The sequence below is a fragment of the Cyanistes caeruleus genome, chromosome 28, assembly GCF_971803275.1.
Source record: "Cyanistes caeruleus chromosome 28, bCyaCae1.hap1.1, whole genome shotgun sequence".
In the NCBI taxonomy this organism is placed as follows: domain Eukaryota; kingdom Metazoa; phylum Chordata; class Aves; order Passeriformes; family Paridae; genus Cyanistes; species Cyanistes caeruleus.
The window spans coordinates 3,558,784-3,577,907 of NC_141728.1; the positions used below are offsets into that span (position 1 = coordinate 3,558,784).

The window sequence follows — 19,124 nt, forward strand, 5'->3', positions numbered from 1 at the left end:
GTCAGAAAAAAAAAAAGCAGGAAAAAGGTAAGGGTAAGAAAAAAGGAAAAACAAAAGCAAAGAATCAATTTTCAATTAAAATATACATTCAACTTCTTATTTCAAAGCATAAGCAATTTCAATTAATCCAATACAACCCAAATAAACAATTTCAGGCAATTTCTTGATAAAGAGGGCCGATTTCCTATTTTTACTTTTCCAAAATTTCAATTAAGTCCTGGTGAAGCTGATAGTAAAATCTATTCTAAGATTCTAAAATCTTAGAAAATTTGGAGACTTAGAAAGAAAGTTAGGTTTGGGAAGCCCTGGGAAAAGTAGGCCCTGAGAAATGTTAGGCCCTGTGCTTGCTAAAGATCAGGTCAAACTGCACCTGTGTAATCTGAATATGATAAATGATACAATTGTTAGATGTGATCAGATATAATTATAGTTTAAAGAACATAAGGAACAATGTTAGGGGGCTGGGGGGGATCACAAGAAATCCATGCTTGGGTAAAAACAATGCATCCAATAGAACAATGTAAGTTTAATAATTAATATATAAGTTGTATAATGATAGAGTATAAAACATGTTCAGTTCAAAACCAAGATGGGTCAGATTTGAGTATGTGTACCCCTGGCACCCAGAGCTCTTCAATAAAGCACCTGCATATAATCAATCTGTGATGATGTGTGTTCCTGAGCACTGACATTTTGGTGACCCAGATGGGACCCTGTGAGTGCTGCTGAGCGAGTTCATGACCCGATCACGCTCCAGCCGGCACCGAGGGATTCTCGGGGAGCCCATCCGGCCGTGACCGTCTCCTCTGCTCACAACGTCCCCGGGAGAGAAAGGTAAGGTGCTTTATTTTGGTTTGGGTGCCTGCCAGTTAGACGTGGCGAAAGCTGCGCGTGGTTGGGCTAAAGGAATTCCTCTCGGTAATGCCCAGGCGCCGTCCATAAGACGACTGTGAAAGCGTCGCAGGTTCGACATTTGGTGTATTGTAGTTGTGACATGGAGAAGGGTTTTGGGCTGCTATGCTCCCATACCAGGTACTTCTCCTTTGGGGTGCTTATTAGCACATTGGAAACAAGGTAATTTTGGGGAAGAATTACATAAGACTAAGTTAATTTTGGCGAGATCTCCCACAGAAAAAGACCCCAGCAACCCCGTCTCATCTGTTGGTAGCTATAACCTCCTCTTCTCTCCCTTTACTTTGTTTTCCTTATCTCTCTCTCTCTCTCTCTCTCTCCTCTATCGCATAACCCTTGTTGTTGGCACTAAAATAAAGGTACATTATTGTTGTTATGATTTAAACTGAAATCCCCTTGTGTCCTTTTTGCACTCTGAGATCAAACTAACCTGTCATGAGTCCCACTGGCGTTAGCGAATGGTGACGTTTAAATTGGAATCACGGACAGGATTTCTGACAGACAGAAGGGGCTGCAGGTTTGTTGTGCAGTCTGTATTAGGGGAAGGACGTTTTGCTCCAGCCGCACCCAGCCCGACACTCCCAAAAGAGTGAGCGGTGTCTAGAAAGCAAGGGGGGCGACTCGAATCTCCCACAAACTGCACACGCCGAGGTGAAAAGCACCCCACACTCACTTGAGGGCTCTGTCTGCAGAATTTCATAAAAGATCTCTTAGTGCAAAAGGGCGGGAATATTTTTGTTGTTGTGTGTATGAATTTTGACTGCTTGGTGTAGCAAAGAGACAAACTGAATTTTAAACTGAAGGAGTGCCTCCCAAGCAGATTTGGTCTTTTTACCCATACAGGGAAGCAAAAAGCAGTGTGTCTGTGTGTGTATAGTTTAAGTTAATACCTCCCTGTAGTGGTTTTTCTCTTTGTAAAAATGACTGAAAACAGCAGTGCAAAAGTTAAAACTGCATTTTATGCATGTTATGCTCTGTTAGCAAAACACAATGCCAGACCTTCTCCAGGAGGGAAAAGTTGGTGCTCAGTAATTGGTTTAATTTGGAAAATGTGATTGATACAGTATGTTCTTTACAACATGAAAGAAAATTTAAACTGGGCAAAAATAAAACTATACTCTGCTCAGTTTTAGGAGCTTGTCTTACAGCAGCTATAGAAACTCGCTGTAAGTAAAGAAGTGAGGAAAAAAACCACAATAGACTCCCTCCAAAACCTAGTTAAAATTTTGCAAAAACAATTGGATGAAGAAAGAAGTAAGATCAATCTGTTGCGAGCAGCCCTCCATAATAAAACTCAAAAAATGCTGACTTGCTAAAAGAAACAAGAGAGGGAAACCCCTCTCATTAATCAAGTTTACCCTCAAAAAGAGCTAACTTGGATAAATTGTGGGGAACACTGCAGTCCTAGTTTGAAACTTTTAATTAAAACAGAATATAACTATATCAATGATAAGGATATCCATCCGCACATAGCCACTAAAAATAGAAAAAAAGGAAAAAAAAAGAAAAAAAAAGACAAAAAAATTATAGAAAAAAAAAGAGAAAAGGAAAAAGGGAGTACGGGTGTCTCCCTCACGAGTCAGAGACAGAATACGTATTCTGAGTGTCTCACTGAAGGTGATCAAATTCGATTGAGAGAACAGGAATCCAGTGGGTACTGGGGACATGAAGTATTTTTAACAACAGGAGACAGACATAACCCATGGTCCCTAACTCAGCACACAGCTTATTGGGCAGAGGGCCTTAACCCCTTGGAAAGGGGGGACCCTATAGCTATAGTTTGTACCCCAAACCAACTACTGAAAAATATTCAGAAAGCTGTCTGCTTACAAATGATACACAAAAGAAAATTAATTGTTGGTTATGAATCACCAATGTTGTTACCTGTGAAAACTGAAATTATGGACCTGTAAAAAATCCCAGAAGGAAAAAAATCAGAGAAAGCTAAGGGTGTTAGATACATTGGTTCTCTTAATGAAAGCCCAAAAAAAGAGAAAACAAATCTCTAATCGCCAGTATTGGTGGTCACTAGATATGAATGTGACTGCAGATGTAGAATATGAATCAATCAGTTGCAACAAACAGAGCATGGAGCACAGGAAGAGCAAAATGATTTGACCACATGTTGGTTAGGCAAAATCTTCAAAGGGTTAGGGTAGAATGTGAGTTTATGGATTAAATCTATCATTGAGAGTGTGATAAACTTACTAATTGTATTTTTAGCAATTTGGTTAGTTTACAGCATTTTAAAAGGAGAAATACAGAAGAAAACATCCTGGAACCAGAAAATAATAAAGGCACTGACACGAGATCCACACCCACAATCTTCTGGTTCTCCAGTTCGTGACAACATCCAGGACAGCGTTTACATCAATCAAGTATTTGAAGAACACCAAGTATCAACTCAGAAACAAAGGACTCTATCAAGTGAAAACATTTGCACTTACAGTGAAGTGAAAATGCTTTCAAATGCGGGAATGATAGTAAAAGGTTCTAAAATCTTAGAAAATTCGGAGACTTAGAAAGAAAGTTAGGTTTGGAAAGCCCTGGGAAAAGTAGGCCCTGAGAAATGTTAGGCCTTGTACTTGCTAAAGATCAGGTCAAACTGCACCTGTGAAATCAGTAGATGATAAATGATACAATTGTTAGATGTGATCAGATATAATTATAGTTTAAAGAACATAAGGAACAATGTTAGGGGGCTGGGGAGGATTACGAGAAATCCATGCTTGGGTAAAAACAATGCTTACAATAGAACAATGTAAGTTTAATAATTAATATGTAAGTTTTATAATGAAAGTGTATAAAACATGTTCAACTCCAAAGCAAATCGGGTCAGATTTGGGTATGTGTACCCCTGACACCCAAAGCCCTTCAATAAAGAACCTTCATATAAACATTCTGTGGTTATGTGTGATCCTGAACGCTAAGAGTGTCATGGTTGAAAGTTAAGTGTTATGAAAGAAACTTCAGATTAAATTAACTGCTGAATGGTTGAATTAGTCAGTTACTTGAGACATCTGATAATTTGTTTTATACACATGCCTTTTAAAAATTTACAGTGTTTTAAGCATCTTATGGCTGCTATTCTTAAACCCCTTGCTTTGAAAATGACTTAAGAGACATCTTTCCAGATGAGGCCTAAGGCTCTGGCCAAGCCCTCACATTAGCTGGATAAAGAATTTACCAATAAACCCAGAAGTTTTCTGCATCAAAACAATATTCAGGTCAATTTGACTCGGCAATTAATGAATTAATATAGCAGCTGGATTTTACAGTGAGCTTGGAAAATTGTTATCAAGACATGATTTTCCAATCTTCCATTGATTTATCAGCTGTGGCAGACTCTGGGATGAGAGTATATATTTTGTATATTCAGCAATTCGTATTACGTATTATTCAGATAAGTTTAATATAGCATGATATTAATTATGCATCTTCTTAATAAGTTTTTCATTTCTGTAAAGGTGTTATTTCTTATGTGTATACATGTGCAAGTGTTTTAATTTGATGGTTTTTCATTGTCATAACAAAAAAACGCAAATACCTTGCTTAATTACAAAACAAAAAAAAAAGGGGGGGGAACCAAGGCTATGCCTCAGAAGTATAAAAACCTTATATATCTTAAATTTTTAGAAAAAGTGTAAACATCTTATATCTATTACAAATTTCATGAACAGTCCTTTTTAAACAAGTCTGTTACAAAGCCAATTCCATCAATTATCAGGTATTGTTCTAACAGGACTCAAGCAAAGTTGAGAGAGAATTCTTTGGTTCCAGTCAAAAGTTCAGAAGCAAGATTAAAAATTCGTTTCAATTAATAATTTGGAGGAAAGTCTATGTTTGTGTATTCACAGGTTCAAAGCAGAAGTAACTTCCTAGCGAAGAACATGGAAACTCCTCAGCTGCAGAGACAAGCAGACAGCCCAAAGAGCAGAAGAGCGAGCACGCAGATGTGAACTGTATCAAGACACAGCTGACAGCTGAACAGCTTGGATCCCACGTGCAAGAGCAATGGACTTTGGGTTTCAAGTGAAAGAGTGGGAAAATTAATATTGTAAAGCCTCATTTGTTAAAGCATGAGTGAAAGAAAAATAACCCTTCTTGAAAAGTAATCCAAAAATGATTTGGATTGATTTTTTTTATTGTTTTTTTTTTAAAAAGAGAGGGGCAGATGTTGGAGTCTGAGATACAGAGTGTGTGCCCTTGTTTCTAATACTTAGTTCTAGGAGTCAAAGAAACACTGAATTTCATATGACATGAAATTCATGAGCATGTTTTCATGGTGATACATGAAAACAAATGTTAAAGTTAGATAGGAAAAGTATAAGTGTGTAGATTAGAAAGTTTCTTAAATCACTGGGTGAAAAAGTAGTTTAGAGAACAGGAGACAAGAAGGAGGATTTAGGGTGTTGTCTCTTGTCCTTTTTCTTTCTTCTTCATGTTCTTCTCCGAGGGGTTTTTGGGTAGTAGTGAGTGATTGGGTAAAAAATGCCGCAGTGCAGCACACAGGTGTTGGGTCATTGGGTCAAATATTTATTCAAATAAAGGAAAAAGTACTCCTCTGTCTCCTTTTTGGACATAAACTTCTGGCGTTTGTGGATTAATTTTCCTGACAATTGTTTCTAAAACTAACTTGAATAACAGGTACAATTTAGTTAGCAAAAATCAATTCCATTTATTACAATAACAATCTTTGTCAATCAGTGGAATTCCTATGTAATTTCTCGTTTCCCACATGCATTTTTCACCTGCTCTTACCTGGCCTTATCTCCCCTCAGGCCCCGCTCGTCCTCGCCGAGTCCGGCCCGCGCCGGGGCCGCGCCGGGCGCGCGCGGGGCCGAACGCAGCGCCCCCCTCAGGCCGTTGCGCCGCGGCCGTTGCGGCGCCAGTCGGAGACAGATCGGTGCCATGGCGGAGCTGCCGCTGCCCGCCGGACTCAATGCCAGCACCTTCCCCGCCAAGCTGTGGCGCCTGGTGAACAGCCCCCGCGTCCGCTCCGTGCGCTGGGACAGCCAGGCCCAGGGCTTGCTCATCGACCGCTTCCTCTTCGAGCGGGAGCTGCTCAGCCCGGCCGGCGCCCACGGAGGGGGCGGCCAGGGGGCGGGGGCGGCCCCGGACTCCTTCAAAGCCACGCACTTTGGCAGTTTCGTGCGCCAGCTCAACCTCTACGGCTTCCAAAAGGTGCCGGCATGGCTTGGCTCAGCTGTGCCGGGCGATGCCGGGGCTTGGCTGCACTTTATGAACCCAAACTTCCGCCGCGACCGCCCCGAGCTCCTGCTCCGCATCAAACGCCTGACCAGGGCCAACAGGCAGAGACTGGCGGCGGGGCTGGAGGTGCGGAGCCGCCAGCCCAGCCGCCTCCAGCGGCTCCCCACGGAGCGGTCGCTGCCCGCCTTCCCCAGCGGGCAGCCGCCCAGAGCCGGTGAGACGGGGTGGGAGCTGCGGGCGCGGAGGGAGGCGTGGGCTTTGGCCGTGGGCGCTGCCCGGCCGGGCAGGAGCGGCCCCTGCCCGTGCTGGGGCTGCTCAGCGCTGCTGCCCCGGGCGGCACAGGGGCTGTCCTTGGGCAAGGCAGTTGTGCCGGCAGGGCCCGGGAGCTGTGCCGGGCTGCCGGGGGCTGCGGGACAGTCCCGCCGCGCCTGCGCTCGCCACACGCTGGCCCGCTCGGCCGGCAGCCGGCCCGGCCCTGTGCCGTGGCTGGCGCTGCTCATTGCGCGGCCCTGGGACGCTCGGGGAGCTCTCCGGGAGTGCGGCTGAGCCGAGGGCTTGGGCGTGCTCAGCCCCAGCGGGAGAGGGAGCCTCCTGTCCCATTTGGAGCAGAGGGGAGAAGAGCTGGCACTTGGGTTTCTGGCAGCTGCCTCCTGCCAAGGCTTGAACGGATAGGGGAGAGCTCAGTAGAGAGGGAGCTGCTTGTTGCAAAGTGAATAAAATCCCATTCACCCGTGTGTGTAGAGTTGTTTATTTCAGTGCTGGAGGTGAGGAGGATTTCTCCTCCTCATTCATCCACCTTTGTCAATTGCTGTGGTATATATTTAGTAATTATTGTTTGGTGTTACTATGTCATTATAACATATGGAACTAATAGACACAGTATATTATACACTCTGGAATTAATTTACATAGTATAATCTCATGGCTATAGATAGTTCTTTTTCACTGTGCTTGCGCCTCCCCAATTTGGGGGTCGTTGGGGGTCTTTGACGAAGTCTTCCAAAGTCTTCCTTGCATCTTCTTTGCAGCTATGGTGTTCCTTGGTTTGTCTGGTCCTAACTGGTCTAATTTCTTTATTTTGTGGCTAATTGGCTTGACGTTTGCTAAGTTTTCATTAGTACTATACTGACCTCTCTCTGAAACTGACCACCTGGTGAGATTTTCATTTTTTTTTCCGTGTCTCCAGCACTGAGCAACCAGTTAACCATATACTAGCCAGTACAATGCATAGAAAGACGTCTATATCACGTTAAATAGATCCATGAAGTTATGATTCAGGTTCTATTGATATCTGGTGATACAGATCTATCAGGTTATATTGGTATCTTCTAACTCAACCTATAGAAGCAGCTTGTAAGTTTGACTTAAGTTCTATAGGCATCAAACCCCCCAAGACATGTGGTGATATTTTTCTTTCTCACCCTGTTTTGGGAGGAGGTGAGCTTTTGTCTTCCCTGACAAAAGCACACTTGCTGCCAAGGGAAACACACCTGAGGAGCAGGAGTGACCCAGCCTTCCCTTTGCTTCCTTTCTTCTTCCCTCCCTGCTGCACAGCTCCCTTGCTCCAGAAGCGCGATGCTGCCTCACCTGAGGATTCAGAGCTGCCTCCAGGCCCTTGCAGGAGAAGTGCAGGTGCTCAGGAGAGTGAGGCTTCCCCAGCACCTGCCAAGAAAATCTGTGCCACCTCTGCACTTGTTGGGGCTTCACCAGTGGAACCATCAAGAGAGCTCATCCAGAGATTTAATCTCCGCAAGCTCACGGTTCCACTGGTTCGCCTGGACCTGAAACGCCATCCTGAGCTCATGGTTCGCCTCACTCCAGTCGACCCTGAAGCTGCTTGCAGGGCCCTTGGACAGAGCAACAGCTGCTCATCTTCTCAGCAGCACAGCCCAGCCTGCCACCCATCAGGTAGGGAAAGAGTTTCTACCCTTCCTTTTCCAATAGCTCCTGGCAACTGAGCCTTTCAAGTGTTTTCCCTGAGTCCTCTGTCATGGCTAGATCTCAAGTGAGAATCACGGAGAAAGTGTACTAGGAAGTGGGACTGTGAATGCCAAAGTATTCTCTGCTCTTCCTGTCCTTCCTGCAGATGTGGAGGTTGTTGTGGGCATTTTCCAGACAGCCTGTCTGCTGAGGCGCAAGGGCAAGGTGAAAAATATTGCCTGACAGACAAGTGGTCAGTGTTAGGTGAACTCCCCTGTTTCTTGGAATGAAGTCCAACTAGGACGGTGATAGGATATTGCAGATGTTTCAGACTGACTGGCCTGCAAATCGGGCCATGCCATTGAAATGAGCTCTGTGTGCCTCAGAACAGCTGCAGCTGCAGAACATGGCCTCACCTACAAGGTTGCTTTTAGAATAAACTCCCAGTTGAATTTCTCAGTGTGTGCCTGAAGATGCGGGCTCTTCTTGGGTGAATGCACGTTCTGTGGCCTTCTGTGATGAGAAACTCAAGCAGCCAAATCTAAAAGCTGCTGGGGAGATAGGGAAGGCTGTGTTTCTAAAGTTGTTGTGTGCCTTTGGAGCAGAAGGGAGAAGAGCTGGCAGCTGGCTTTCTGGCAGTTGCCTCCTGCCCAGGAATGGCAGCGGGACACTTTTCCCAGACAGATGAATAAGTACGGGAGAGCTGAGTAGACAAGGAATTGGTTGTTGCAAAGCTTCAGAACATGAGAAGGGAATTTTCTCCTTCTCACCCTACTTGGGAGGATGGGAGCTTCTGTCTTCCTTGGGAGAAGTACAGTTGCTGCCAAGGGAAACACAGCTGAGGAGCAGTAGTGACCCAGCCTTCCCTTTGCTTCCTTTCTTCTTCCCTCCCTGCTGCACAGCTCCTTGGTGCCAGAAGCGCAGTGCTGCCTCACCTGAGGATTCAGAGCTGCCTCCAGGCCCTTCCAGGACAAGTCCAGATCCTCAAGGGCGTGAAGCTTCCCCAGCACGTGCCAAGAAAGTGTTTGCTCCATCTGGACTTGGGGTTTCATCAGGCCAGCCAGGCACACACAAATTTCAATCCCAGCCAGAGCTCATGACTCCACCATTTCCTGCGCACCATCAAAGCACTTCTGCGGCCTCTGCAGAGAGCAGCAGCTGCACTTCTCCAGAGCAGCACTTGCCAGCCAACATCCCATCAGGTACGGAATGTGTCTCTCCCCTGGCTTTCCAGAAAGATCACAAAAAGTGACTGAAGTATTTTGCCGCTGTGCTCTGTCATGTGTCCATTTGATTGTGACAATCAGGTGTCAAGGGTACTAGGAAGCAGGATCATGAATATCAAAACAATCTCTGTCTGCTTTTCCTGTCCTTGCTGCAGATTTGGAGGATGTTCTGGGCATTTTCCAGGCAGCCTCTGTGTAGAGGTCAAAGGGCAAGGCAAAGAACATTTCTCCACAACTGGTCAGAGTCAGGTGAACTCCCATTTTTCTTTGGATGAAGCCAAACTAGGACTCTGATGGGATATTGCAGAGTTTACAGATTGTCTTTTGTTGAGATGAAATACAAGGGATGGCACCACCGTGCTTTGAGATGATTTATTGCTTAAGTAGCCCAATAAGAGATCAGTCCCGAGGCGTGAGATTTACAGGCAACAAGTCAACCACAGCTCGAGGAAGTTATGAGTTTCTTCTCCACATGGCAATATATAACTTTTTAGTCCAGTAGACAGTTGACACCAAGTTTGTTTTCACTTATTAAGCTCTTATCACCTTTACTTGATTTTGCCACCCTGCGTCTGTCTTTTAACCAACAAGCTAACAGGTCATGTATTCACACACACTTCTGTTATAGTTCCTAGATCTCTAACTTACTTTAAATCACACTATTACACTTTATTCCTCCAACTATTTTACTTAATATAATTTCTTCCTTACTCTAGGCATATTCTTACTTGCAATTCTAAGAACATAGGTTTGTAATTACTCTACCTAATGTCTGTGTACTTTCATCACTCCATCAATCCAGGCTTTTTCTAAGGCTGCAGATTTTCCATTTCCAACAGTCTCTCCCGCAAATAATGCTATTAAATTTCAGTGCACGCTGGGAGTCCCCAGAACAGTTGCAGCTGCAGACCATGGCCTCACCTCCATGGTTGCTCCTTAGAATAAACTCGCAGTTTATGTTTAGCATGTGTGTCTGCACCTCTGGCCTCTTCCTGGGTGAATGCACTTTCTGTGGTCTCTTGTGATGAGAAACTCAAGCAGCCAAATGCCAAAGCTGCTGGGAAGATGCAAAAGGCTGTGATTCAAGGTGATTATGTCTGTGTGTATGTCTAGACCAGTTTCCCAAGCCATACTTTAATCTATGTACACGTTGATTAGGATAATACTTTTGAAGGGGAAGAGCTCACTCTTCCAATTCCCTGGGAAGTTTTTAATACCTTTCTGGAGTTGAGGTTGCTGTGCGCTTCCTGTGATGTTTGATCCAAGGCAGCAACAAAGCTCTGCGTCCCAAAGCCTCATTTTGGAGCCTCACCGATGTTTTTGGATTCTTCCAGCTGCCCCAGGCACTTCAGTCCCCAGTGCTCCAGCTGGCAGTGCTGGTTATGCAGCATGGAGAGCCCCAAGCTGGGTCTGGAGTACTCCTGGGGAAGAGGAATTGCCACCACTGGATCTGGACCTTGTTCTGGAGACACTGGAGGAGATGCTTTCACCATCTGTGCCTGAAAGGTCTCCCTCTGCTCAGGTAACTCCATTGGACAGGGATGAAAGGGGCTGGACTGAGAGCTTCTGAATGTTGTTGCATGGCTGAGAAGCAAAGGCTTCTTGAATTCAGCTGGGAATGGAGACGGAAGGATTTGCTTGTTCAAGCAAGATTTGCTAAGGAAGAGGGAATGAAAAGGGGGGATAGCCCTTAAGTGAGGATGAGAGGTGTTTGCCAGGTTTGGATGCTCCTTTTTCTGGGAAGAATCCCTGGTGCAGGGGCATTTGTGGGGAGGAAGTAGAAGCTTGGTGGGTTCTAACAGGCTTTGTTTGATGGGAAAGAAGAGCGTTTGGAGAATTGCCACTGAAGGCAGAGTGGGAAGGGCACACGAGAGGTGCCAGCAGCAGATGTGGGCTCTGCCTGTCTTGGGCTGGAAGGCCAAGGCAAAGCAAGGGCTGGGCTGCAGCTGCTCCTGCAGCTGCTGCTGCTGCTGTGTGAGCCCTGCTGTGCGTGTAGGCATTCCCAGAGCTGTGTGTGGGGATGGGCTGGAGCTGCAGCTGTCTTGCCCTCTCAGGAACCTGGTGCCTGCAGTCCAGTTTCCAGCTGGGAAATGCTCAGCTGGGCAAACTGGCCAGTCTTGCTCTCCATGTTCCAGAGCTCAGTCACCTTGTGGGAAGAAGAGATGGGTGTTGCCAGACAGTCCCTGCAAAGCTGCAGCCTGCATGTGACTGTTGTGCTTAGGGCTGTGGTGGCAAGAGCACATCCCTGTGCCAGGAGCTAGCAGGACTCCATCCTTAGCGCCCACTCCATGGCTTGAGTGTCATCCCCACGCTCAACAGCCTTGTCAGCCTTGACAGCTCTTGGAGCGTGTTGGAGAAGTCAGTGTTTTGGACTGTTGAAGGCCTCTGGGGCCCAGAGCTCCTTGTTAGGAAGAAGGGATGAAGTGTGTGAGCCGTGGAGTCTTCAGGGGGCAGATGTCTTGGTTTTGAGGTGCCATGACTTGTGTGATTGGTGAGAAGGACAAGGTTGGTGCTGGCCATGAAATGGTTAAGGACTCCTTGAAGCCCAGGGGCTCCTCCTGTGTTGAAGAGCAGTTCAACCAGGGCCCATTAGTCCTTGTGTTTGACAGATTCCCTCTTGGACTTTGGAATTCCTTTTTTCTTGAGTCTTGTCTCTTCCCAGACTGGCCTGGAGTGTTCAGTTTCTGCATTGGCACAGACCTTTTTGCATCTTATTTTACAACTTTGCCAAAGAATTTCTCTTCTTTCATTTAATATGCAGACCCATTGCATGTGTAGATTTATTCTTGAGGAAGGGCAGACTGGAGGTGGGGAGGGGGATTTTTTGGAACTGCCCATATCTTCTTGCCAAGCGCGATGAGCCTTTGTCTTCTGCAAACTCCCGCGTATATACCAGTTTTCAAAAGCAATTTGTTGGTGCACAGAAGGAAATCTGGCAGGCTCTGATTGTATCCCTGCAGAATCTATTGGCTGATCTTTGCGTTTCCTTCTTTCTGTTTTTCTTTTCAGGTCAATGCTAGTGTTGCCCGTGGCTCTTCAGAAGGGGAGGCTGTGAACAAGGCTGCAGCAGAGGGAGCTTTGCCTGCTTGCGGGAGCTGTGTGAACGTTTGCCAGGAGCCCGAGGAGCTTGGTAAGGAGTGAGCCCAGCCTGCTTTAGAGAGATGGGAGACAGCTGCTCTGAGCCTGCCTCTGACAGGAAGGGAGATGAGAAGAGTTGAGTTCTTGTCTGCAGCAGGGTTGGTGCTTCCTGGTGCCTTTAGTTCCAATCCTGCACTGGCACAAGCTCCCCGAGCCCTGCCCCTCCATGCTTTTCCAGAGGCTCTGACACCGAGTCCTCTGCTGTGGCAAGAGAGCCGGCAATAAACCTGAGCTGGTGGCAGTTGTGTCACCAAGCTGCGTGTCCCAATTGGTTCCCAGCTCACAGCAGCCTTCAGCTTCAGCCACTGCAGTGAGGACTGACGTCTCTGCGTCAGCCCAGAGAAAGAACAAGGCTGGGCTTCTTTGTGGCAGCTGGCACTGTCTGTGCTTCAATCTCTTGGGGGTGCCATTTGCACTGGGAGTGTTCTGAATTGATTGGTGTACTTCAAAACTTCAGGAGACTGGAAAACTTGGAAGGATCATTAAGGTTCTTGAAAGAGCAGGCTTCAGATTCTCAAGCGAGAGTGTGCCTTTCAGGCCATCTTTGACAGCCTTTGCTAGCAGGACAGTTTACTTGCGAAGGGAAAGCTACACGGAGGCCAGCATTGACTGAGAGTTGCCTTTCCTTGCCAGATATCCATGTGATCTACCTGGCCAGAAGGGCTGCCCTGCGTGGGAAGAAGGATCAGAGGGAGAGCCTGTGACCATCGGGCAGGTGGCATCCCTCTGTTTATAGATATAGTTAGAGATGTTTTATCTTGATTTATTTATCCATATAGTTATAAGTATAGATTGATAGAGTTGTATTTATACGTGTATCTATTTCTACATCTGTAGAGTTTGTATGTTTAGTTAGTTATGGATGTGATAGGATTTTATTTCTATGTATACAGTTAGATTTACAGATTTTCAAATTTTCATTTATATATGTAGAGGGTAACATTTATATGCGCACACAGTTACATTTCTAAATGTGCATAGTTATTTAGTTCGAGTTATCTGAATGTATAGGTCGATAGATTGAGCTGTGTAGGCTGCATTTTTGCCTCTTTCCCCCTTGGCTGCCTTTCTCATCTCTTGTTTTTCCCGCTGTGCCCCTTGTGTCCCCCTGTGCTGGGTCCGAGCTGGGGCCGGGCCAGGCGGAGCAGCAGTTGCAGCCCTGGCTGTCCCTGGAGCGGTGGGAGCTGCCGCTGGCCCCAGGCACTGTCCTGTGAGGAGCTGCTGAAGGACGCTGAGACTGAGGGGGCTGAGGAGGCGCTGATGCTGAAGGGACCTTGCAAACCTTGAGGTGTGAGGGGCACTGAGGGCTGTGGGGGAGCAGAGGGCCATGGTGGCACGGAGGTGACAGAGGCACGGGCTGAGGGCTGTGCCGGCTCTGAGGGGACACAACGGCTCAGAAGGGACTGAGCGGGGGGAGAGGCCTGGGAGAGGCCCAAGAAACTGAAGAGGGGGCTGGGGCTTTGCCGAGAGGACGGCGGGGCTGAGGGGATGGAGGGGGCCAGGAGGGAGCACACAGAGCTCAGGGACTGCAGCTCTGCCAGGCCTTGCAACCAATTGCAGAGCCTCCACTTTTGCCACCACAGCTGTCCTGAAGAGCTTGAGGAGAGCCAGACACTGAGAGGAGCCAGCAGGGAGAAGCTGAAGGCCTGGAGCAAGAGCAGTGAGCAGGGATGTGCTGGGGCCACGCGAGAGCCTGGGTGAGGCCCCAGGGCTGGTGAGGCCGGGCAGGGCTGAGGGTGGCGTGGGCTTTGGCCGTGGGCGCTGCCCGGCCGGGCAGGAGCGGCCCCTGCCCGTGCTGGGGCTGCTCAGCGCTGCTGCCCCGGCCGGCACAGGGGCTGTCCTTGGGCAAGGCAGCTGTGCCGGCAGGGCCCGGGAGCTGTGCCGGGCTGCCGGGGGCTGCGGGACAGTCCCGCCGCGCCTGCGCTCGCCACACGCTGGTCCGCTCGGCCTGCTTGTTCTTGCCAACCTTCCTGGGGAGGCTCGGAGATTTTCGCTTCCCTGCTGGAAGTGCAGCTGCTGCCAAGGGAAAGGTCCCAGCACTGACTCGCTGTTCCCTTTGCCTCCCAGATGTCCCATCTGCTGTCCCTGTCCAGGAGAGCTGCTCTGCATGGGAGGGAAAGACCGAGGGAGAAGCTTTGAAGATGGGGTGGCTGGGATCCCTCTGATTATATATCTATATGTATATATATTGTATGAAATATGTAATAGTTAATCTGTATTTCCATCTGTAGATTGTTCTAGATGTATGAATAGAGGTATTTAGTTCTATTTAAACATGGATGAAGTGGCATAGTTGTATAATTGTATCGATCGAATTCTTAGTACAGGGTTATTTAGAGGGAGACACTGATATTTTTGTATTTCTATATGGGCTGTAAGCTTGTAGTATCCTGTAATAAATTAAGTTGTTAAATACCTCATTGATCTTTGTCTATTGTGACTTGTAGAGGTTAGCAAGAAGTTAAGTTTTTGCTAACTGAAGTTGGTATTTGTATATTTTTACATGGCATTTTTGTGCTAATATAATAAATGACTTTTTTTAAACTTAATTGAGATTTTGATAGTTGTGTATTGTCAGCGCAGGTGTAGCAATTTGTAATAAATGCCATTTTTCAACTGAAACGGATTCATGTGTATTTGTAGCTCAGCTGTGCGGCTGCAGCAATCTGCAAGCAATGACATTTATCAGCTGAGATGGGTGGTTTGTGATTTGTGCTCTCCAAAGCAATGGGCAGATGGAAATGCCCTGACGTTGGAGGATTTTGGTGATGAAAATCTCCAGCCACGCCCAGCACATGCCCCACTTGCGCTCAGGCTGGGCAAGGAAAGCGCAGATTTGGGATGGCAGCAGAGCCACACGTTGGCTCAGAACTCGCTGCACAGGCCTGCTGAGAAAACTCTGGGACTCTGCTGCGCGTACAACTCCAAGCAGGAGGCAGCGGGGCAGGAGAAAGCATTCACAATGAAAAAACAAAGAGAAATTGTGTCCAAACAGATGTGAGGATACTCTGGGAGTTGGATCAAATGCTCTAACTCACCACTGCCTAGGCTCATCTTCAGCAAAACTAGTTTGTTCAAAGCTGAACACCTTCCAGGAAAGAGAGATTGCTCTATCTTTGGTTCAGGAATGGCACAGTGACCAATCCCAGGTCACTCGGTCCATTTGCACCCAACACCAATGTGATGGATGGCAAAAATGGCATTTATTGCTGGAGAATTTGACACTTTATAACCTAGGTTCACAGTGTCACTCCCATCTGCTTTCATCACAGCTAGGTGCTACTGGCTAATTACGGGGGTCATTACCATAAACTATGGAGGAGGGGGGTGACTCCATCTTTCCGTTACATCCCGATATCTTCCGACCGCCGGGCCCTAGCTGACCACATTTCCCCCCCTCCTAATGCTTAACTAAATTTGCTAGAATATGAGGTGTATTAGTCTTCTAAGTTCTAATGTTATCTGTTTTTAATCATTTTATCTAATTTATCTATATTATGAAAAGTTTTAAAAGTAGATATAATAGACTTGAGTAAAAATATAAGGTGCACTATACTTAAGTAAAAAGGTTAAATACTTATTAAATAGACACCGCAGTGTTTCATTAACAAACAATACGGCACAGGAGGTGACCAAGTGCATTCTTGGAGCATCTGCTGTCTTTCGACAAACAGGATGTTGACCCTCTCTAGTTGGCTCTTGACAAAAGACACAAGCTTATTTAAAACATGGTCCAAAGTTTAGCACCAGTAAGATCATTATGATTGGCCCGATCAGAGTGGACACCAGGCTGGTCAGCCACGGAGACTGGTTAAACAGCGATCCGAACCACCCTTGTTGGGCCTCTCTATCTCTCTTTCTCTGGGCTAACCTTTCCCTCAGTTCAGCCATAGAATCTCTGACCGCTCCGGTGTGATCAGCATAAAAGCAACACTCTTCTTTCAGGGCGGCACAGAGGCCTCCTTGCTGCATTAGCAGAAGATCTAGCCCACATCTATTTTGTAAGACAACCTCAGAGAGTGAGGACAGTGACTTCTCTAAAAGAAAGATGGATCTTTCAATCCTCTGCAGGTCCTCATTGATCATCATCTGCAGCTGAGAGAACCCTTGCTGTTGGGTGTCTCGTAAGGGACTTTTAGATTAGGTTCTTTTTCCCTTTCAACTGAAGATTGATGAGAGAGAGGCAGTTTTCTCTTGTTCAGTCTCAGTTGTTCATTCTTCTTTTATCAGCATTACAAGGTACAAGGAGCTATGTGCACTATGATAGAAAAGGGGTAAAATGGCTAACAAAGATCCTCTTCAGGTCCATTTACCCAATTAACAGATGCCAACTAAATTATTTTTCTTAGTGACCCAATGACCCAACACCTGTGCGCTGCACTGTGGCATTTTTTACCCAACCACTTACTACTACCCAAAAACCCTTAAGAGAAGAACATAAAGAAGCAAGGAGAAGAATAACACCCTAAATCTTCCATCTTGTCTCCTGTTCTCTAAACTACTTTTTCACCCAGTGATTTAAGAAATTTCTAATCTACACACTTACACTTTTCCTATCTAGCTTTAACATTTGTTTTCATGTATCACCATGAAAACATGCTCATGAATTTCATGTCATATGAAATTCAGTGTTTCTTTGAATCCTAGAACTAAGTATTAGAAACAAGGGCACACACTCTGTATTCTCAGACTCCAACACCAGAGTGAGCTAGTGAGGAAAATGCCTGGCCTGGCTGGGCAGGGAGCTTTTGCAGGAACTCAGGAAAAAGATGAGGGTGCATCACCTTTGGACAGAGGGACAGACAACTCAGGAAATGTTTAAGGATGTCGTTAGGTCCTGCAGAAAGAAAAGTAGAGAGGTGAAAGCTGAATTAGAGCTTAACGTTGCTGCTTCTGTGAAGGATAATATATAACATCTCACGGGAGCTGATCTGGCTCTGTCACTGGGGCCTGCACAGGAGTGGGTCACACCCCAGGAGCAGGATGAGCCCAGGTGTGACTAGAGTACTCACTCTTTGGGTTTTAGCTGTCACTCTGTGTTCTGAGGAGGCAAGGACAAGAGGGAGGTCTTTTACATGGGATAATAGAGGATTTATTGCACTGGGGAATCTTGGGGGCAAAAGACAGAAAATGTGAGCGGGCAACAGCTGAAATAGAGAGGTGGTTCAAAGGGAGGGTACAAAGCATCAGGGTACAAAGCTAATAAGAGATACCATGGGGAGGGTAAAAGGCAGGGTTCACAAAATCATCATCCAATTGGGGCCCAAAGCACCAAGGATCCACTGTGACACTGCAGGGCCCAAAGCACCAAGGATCCACTGTGACTCCACGGAGTGTCATGGAACCGTGGAGACCATTGTGACACTGCAGGGCCTCATGGAACCATTCTGACACCAAGCTGGCTGGGAGTGTGGATGTGCTGGAGGGCAGGAGGGCTCTGCACAGGGAGCTGGACAGGCTGGATGCAGGGCCCAAAGCCAACAAGGTGAGGTTGAACAAGACCAAGTGCCGGCTCCTGCACTTTGGCCACAACAAGGCCTGCAGTGCTCCAGGCTGGGGCCAGAGTGGCTGGACAGCGGCCAGGCAGAAAGGGAGCTGGGGCACTGATGGACAGCAGGCTGGACATGAGGCAGCAGTGTGCCCAGGTGGCCAAGAAGGCCAATGGCCCCTGGCCTGCATCAGGAATGGGGTGGCCAGCAGGAGCAGGGCAGGGATTCTTCCCCTGTGCTGGGCACTGCTGAGGCCACACCTCGAGTGCTGTGTCCAGTGCTGGGCCCCAAATTGAGGAAGGCCATGGAGGGGCTGGAGCATGTCCAGAGAAGGGCAACAAGGCTGCTGAGGGGTCTGGAGCACAAGTCCTGTCAGGAGTGGCTGAGTGTGCCAACTGTACAATAGTCTATTCATCAGTCTGTGCAGGGAGAGGAGTTTTCTCTTGTCATGCCATGGAGAGATCTCTACAAGAAACAGTTTTCTCGTGCCCTTTCATTTCAAAAAATGGCAGTCACCCGGGCACAAACTCTGCCCTCTCCTCCCATTTTTACACTACTCAGAGGTGTGTTCATGGGCCATGAGCTAAAGGGGTATTATTTTAAGGATGAGTTATTCAAAGGCAAAACTCCTCTTCATCTCTGAGAATAGAGGTTTTCTTCTTCTCTCCCTGGGGACTAAGGGTCTTCATCAGCTCTCATCTCCCTCTCTCTCTGTTCAAGCTCTCATGGGATCACAGCTACTCCACCATCTGCTTGGCTTCATCAATGCATACCTTTGCCCAGATCTACAGCTTGAATACTTCAATCCCCCAATACTCTTTCATGAATTAAAGGAGTTATTTTTCAGAACATCATTATTCATCTCCATGGCCCTACCAAAAGACTATTTCAGCTTATTAGAGCATCTCCTCATTCTCCTTTCATCTGACGCTTGATTCCTTCTTTTACTGACCTTGATGTTTCACGTTGTCTTTTTCCGTGTCACTTGGTTCTTTTCTTTTCCTGGAGAGAGGATTAAAGTCTGCAGGTCTCCTGTGTGCAGTGCAAGGGTTAAATGTGGCCCAAGCCATGGCAGGCAGTGGTGGTGTGGGATTTCAGGTGTGGCTGGTGCCAGCTCTCAGGAGCTGTCTGTGCGGGCCGGGGGGCAGGGGGGGTGTTGGCGAGTGTCATCAGCCGTGGCCTGGCCCAGCCTGGGGGCCGGGGGCTCCCCTGGGAAGGGCTTTGGCCA

General features: G+C 47.0%; 2 protein-coding genes across 2 annotated transcripts in view; one reads left to right on the forward strand and one right to left on the reverse strand.

The window, feature by feature from the left end:
- LOC147649057 (uncharacterized) overlaps positions 1-19,124 on the reverse strand; it is a 400,363-nt gene that overhangs the window by 25,459 nt on the left and 355,780 nt on the right. The gene's annotated exons all lie outside the window — the stretch shown is intronic.
- Positions 5,779-15,029, forward strand: LOC147649060 (uncharacterized). Its single transcript, XM_086864902.1, has 8 exons — positions 5,779-6,337; positions 7,678-8,031; positions 8,946-9,245; positions 10,604-10,791; positions 12,279-12,399; positions 13,041-13,695; positions 13,991-14,104; positions 14,475-15,029. The coding sequence occupies exons 1-6, from the start codon at positions 5,824-5,826 to the stop codon at positions 13,109-13,111; spliced, it is 1,548 nt and encodes a 515-aa protein (XP_086721028.1). The 5' UTR covers positions 5,779-5,823; the 3' UTR covers positions 13,112-13,695; positions 13,991-14,104; positions 14,475-15,029.

Excerpts from the sequence above, each read along its gene's own strand:
- LOC147649060 (XM_086864902.1), top strand. The coding sequence starts at position 5,824 with ATGGCGGAGCTGCCGCTGCCCGCCGGACTCAATGCCAGCACCTTCCCC. Across the intron at positions 6,338-7,677 it reads CGGGCAGCCGCCCAGAGCCG|CTCCCTTGCTCCAGAAGCGC; the intron begins GTGAGACGGGGT and ends CCTGCTGCACAG. Across the intron at positions 12,400-13,040 it reads CCAGGAGCCCGAGGAGCTTG|ATATCCATGTGATCTACCTG; the intron begins GTAAGGAGTGAG and ends TTTCCTTGCCAG.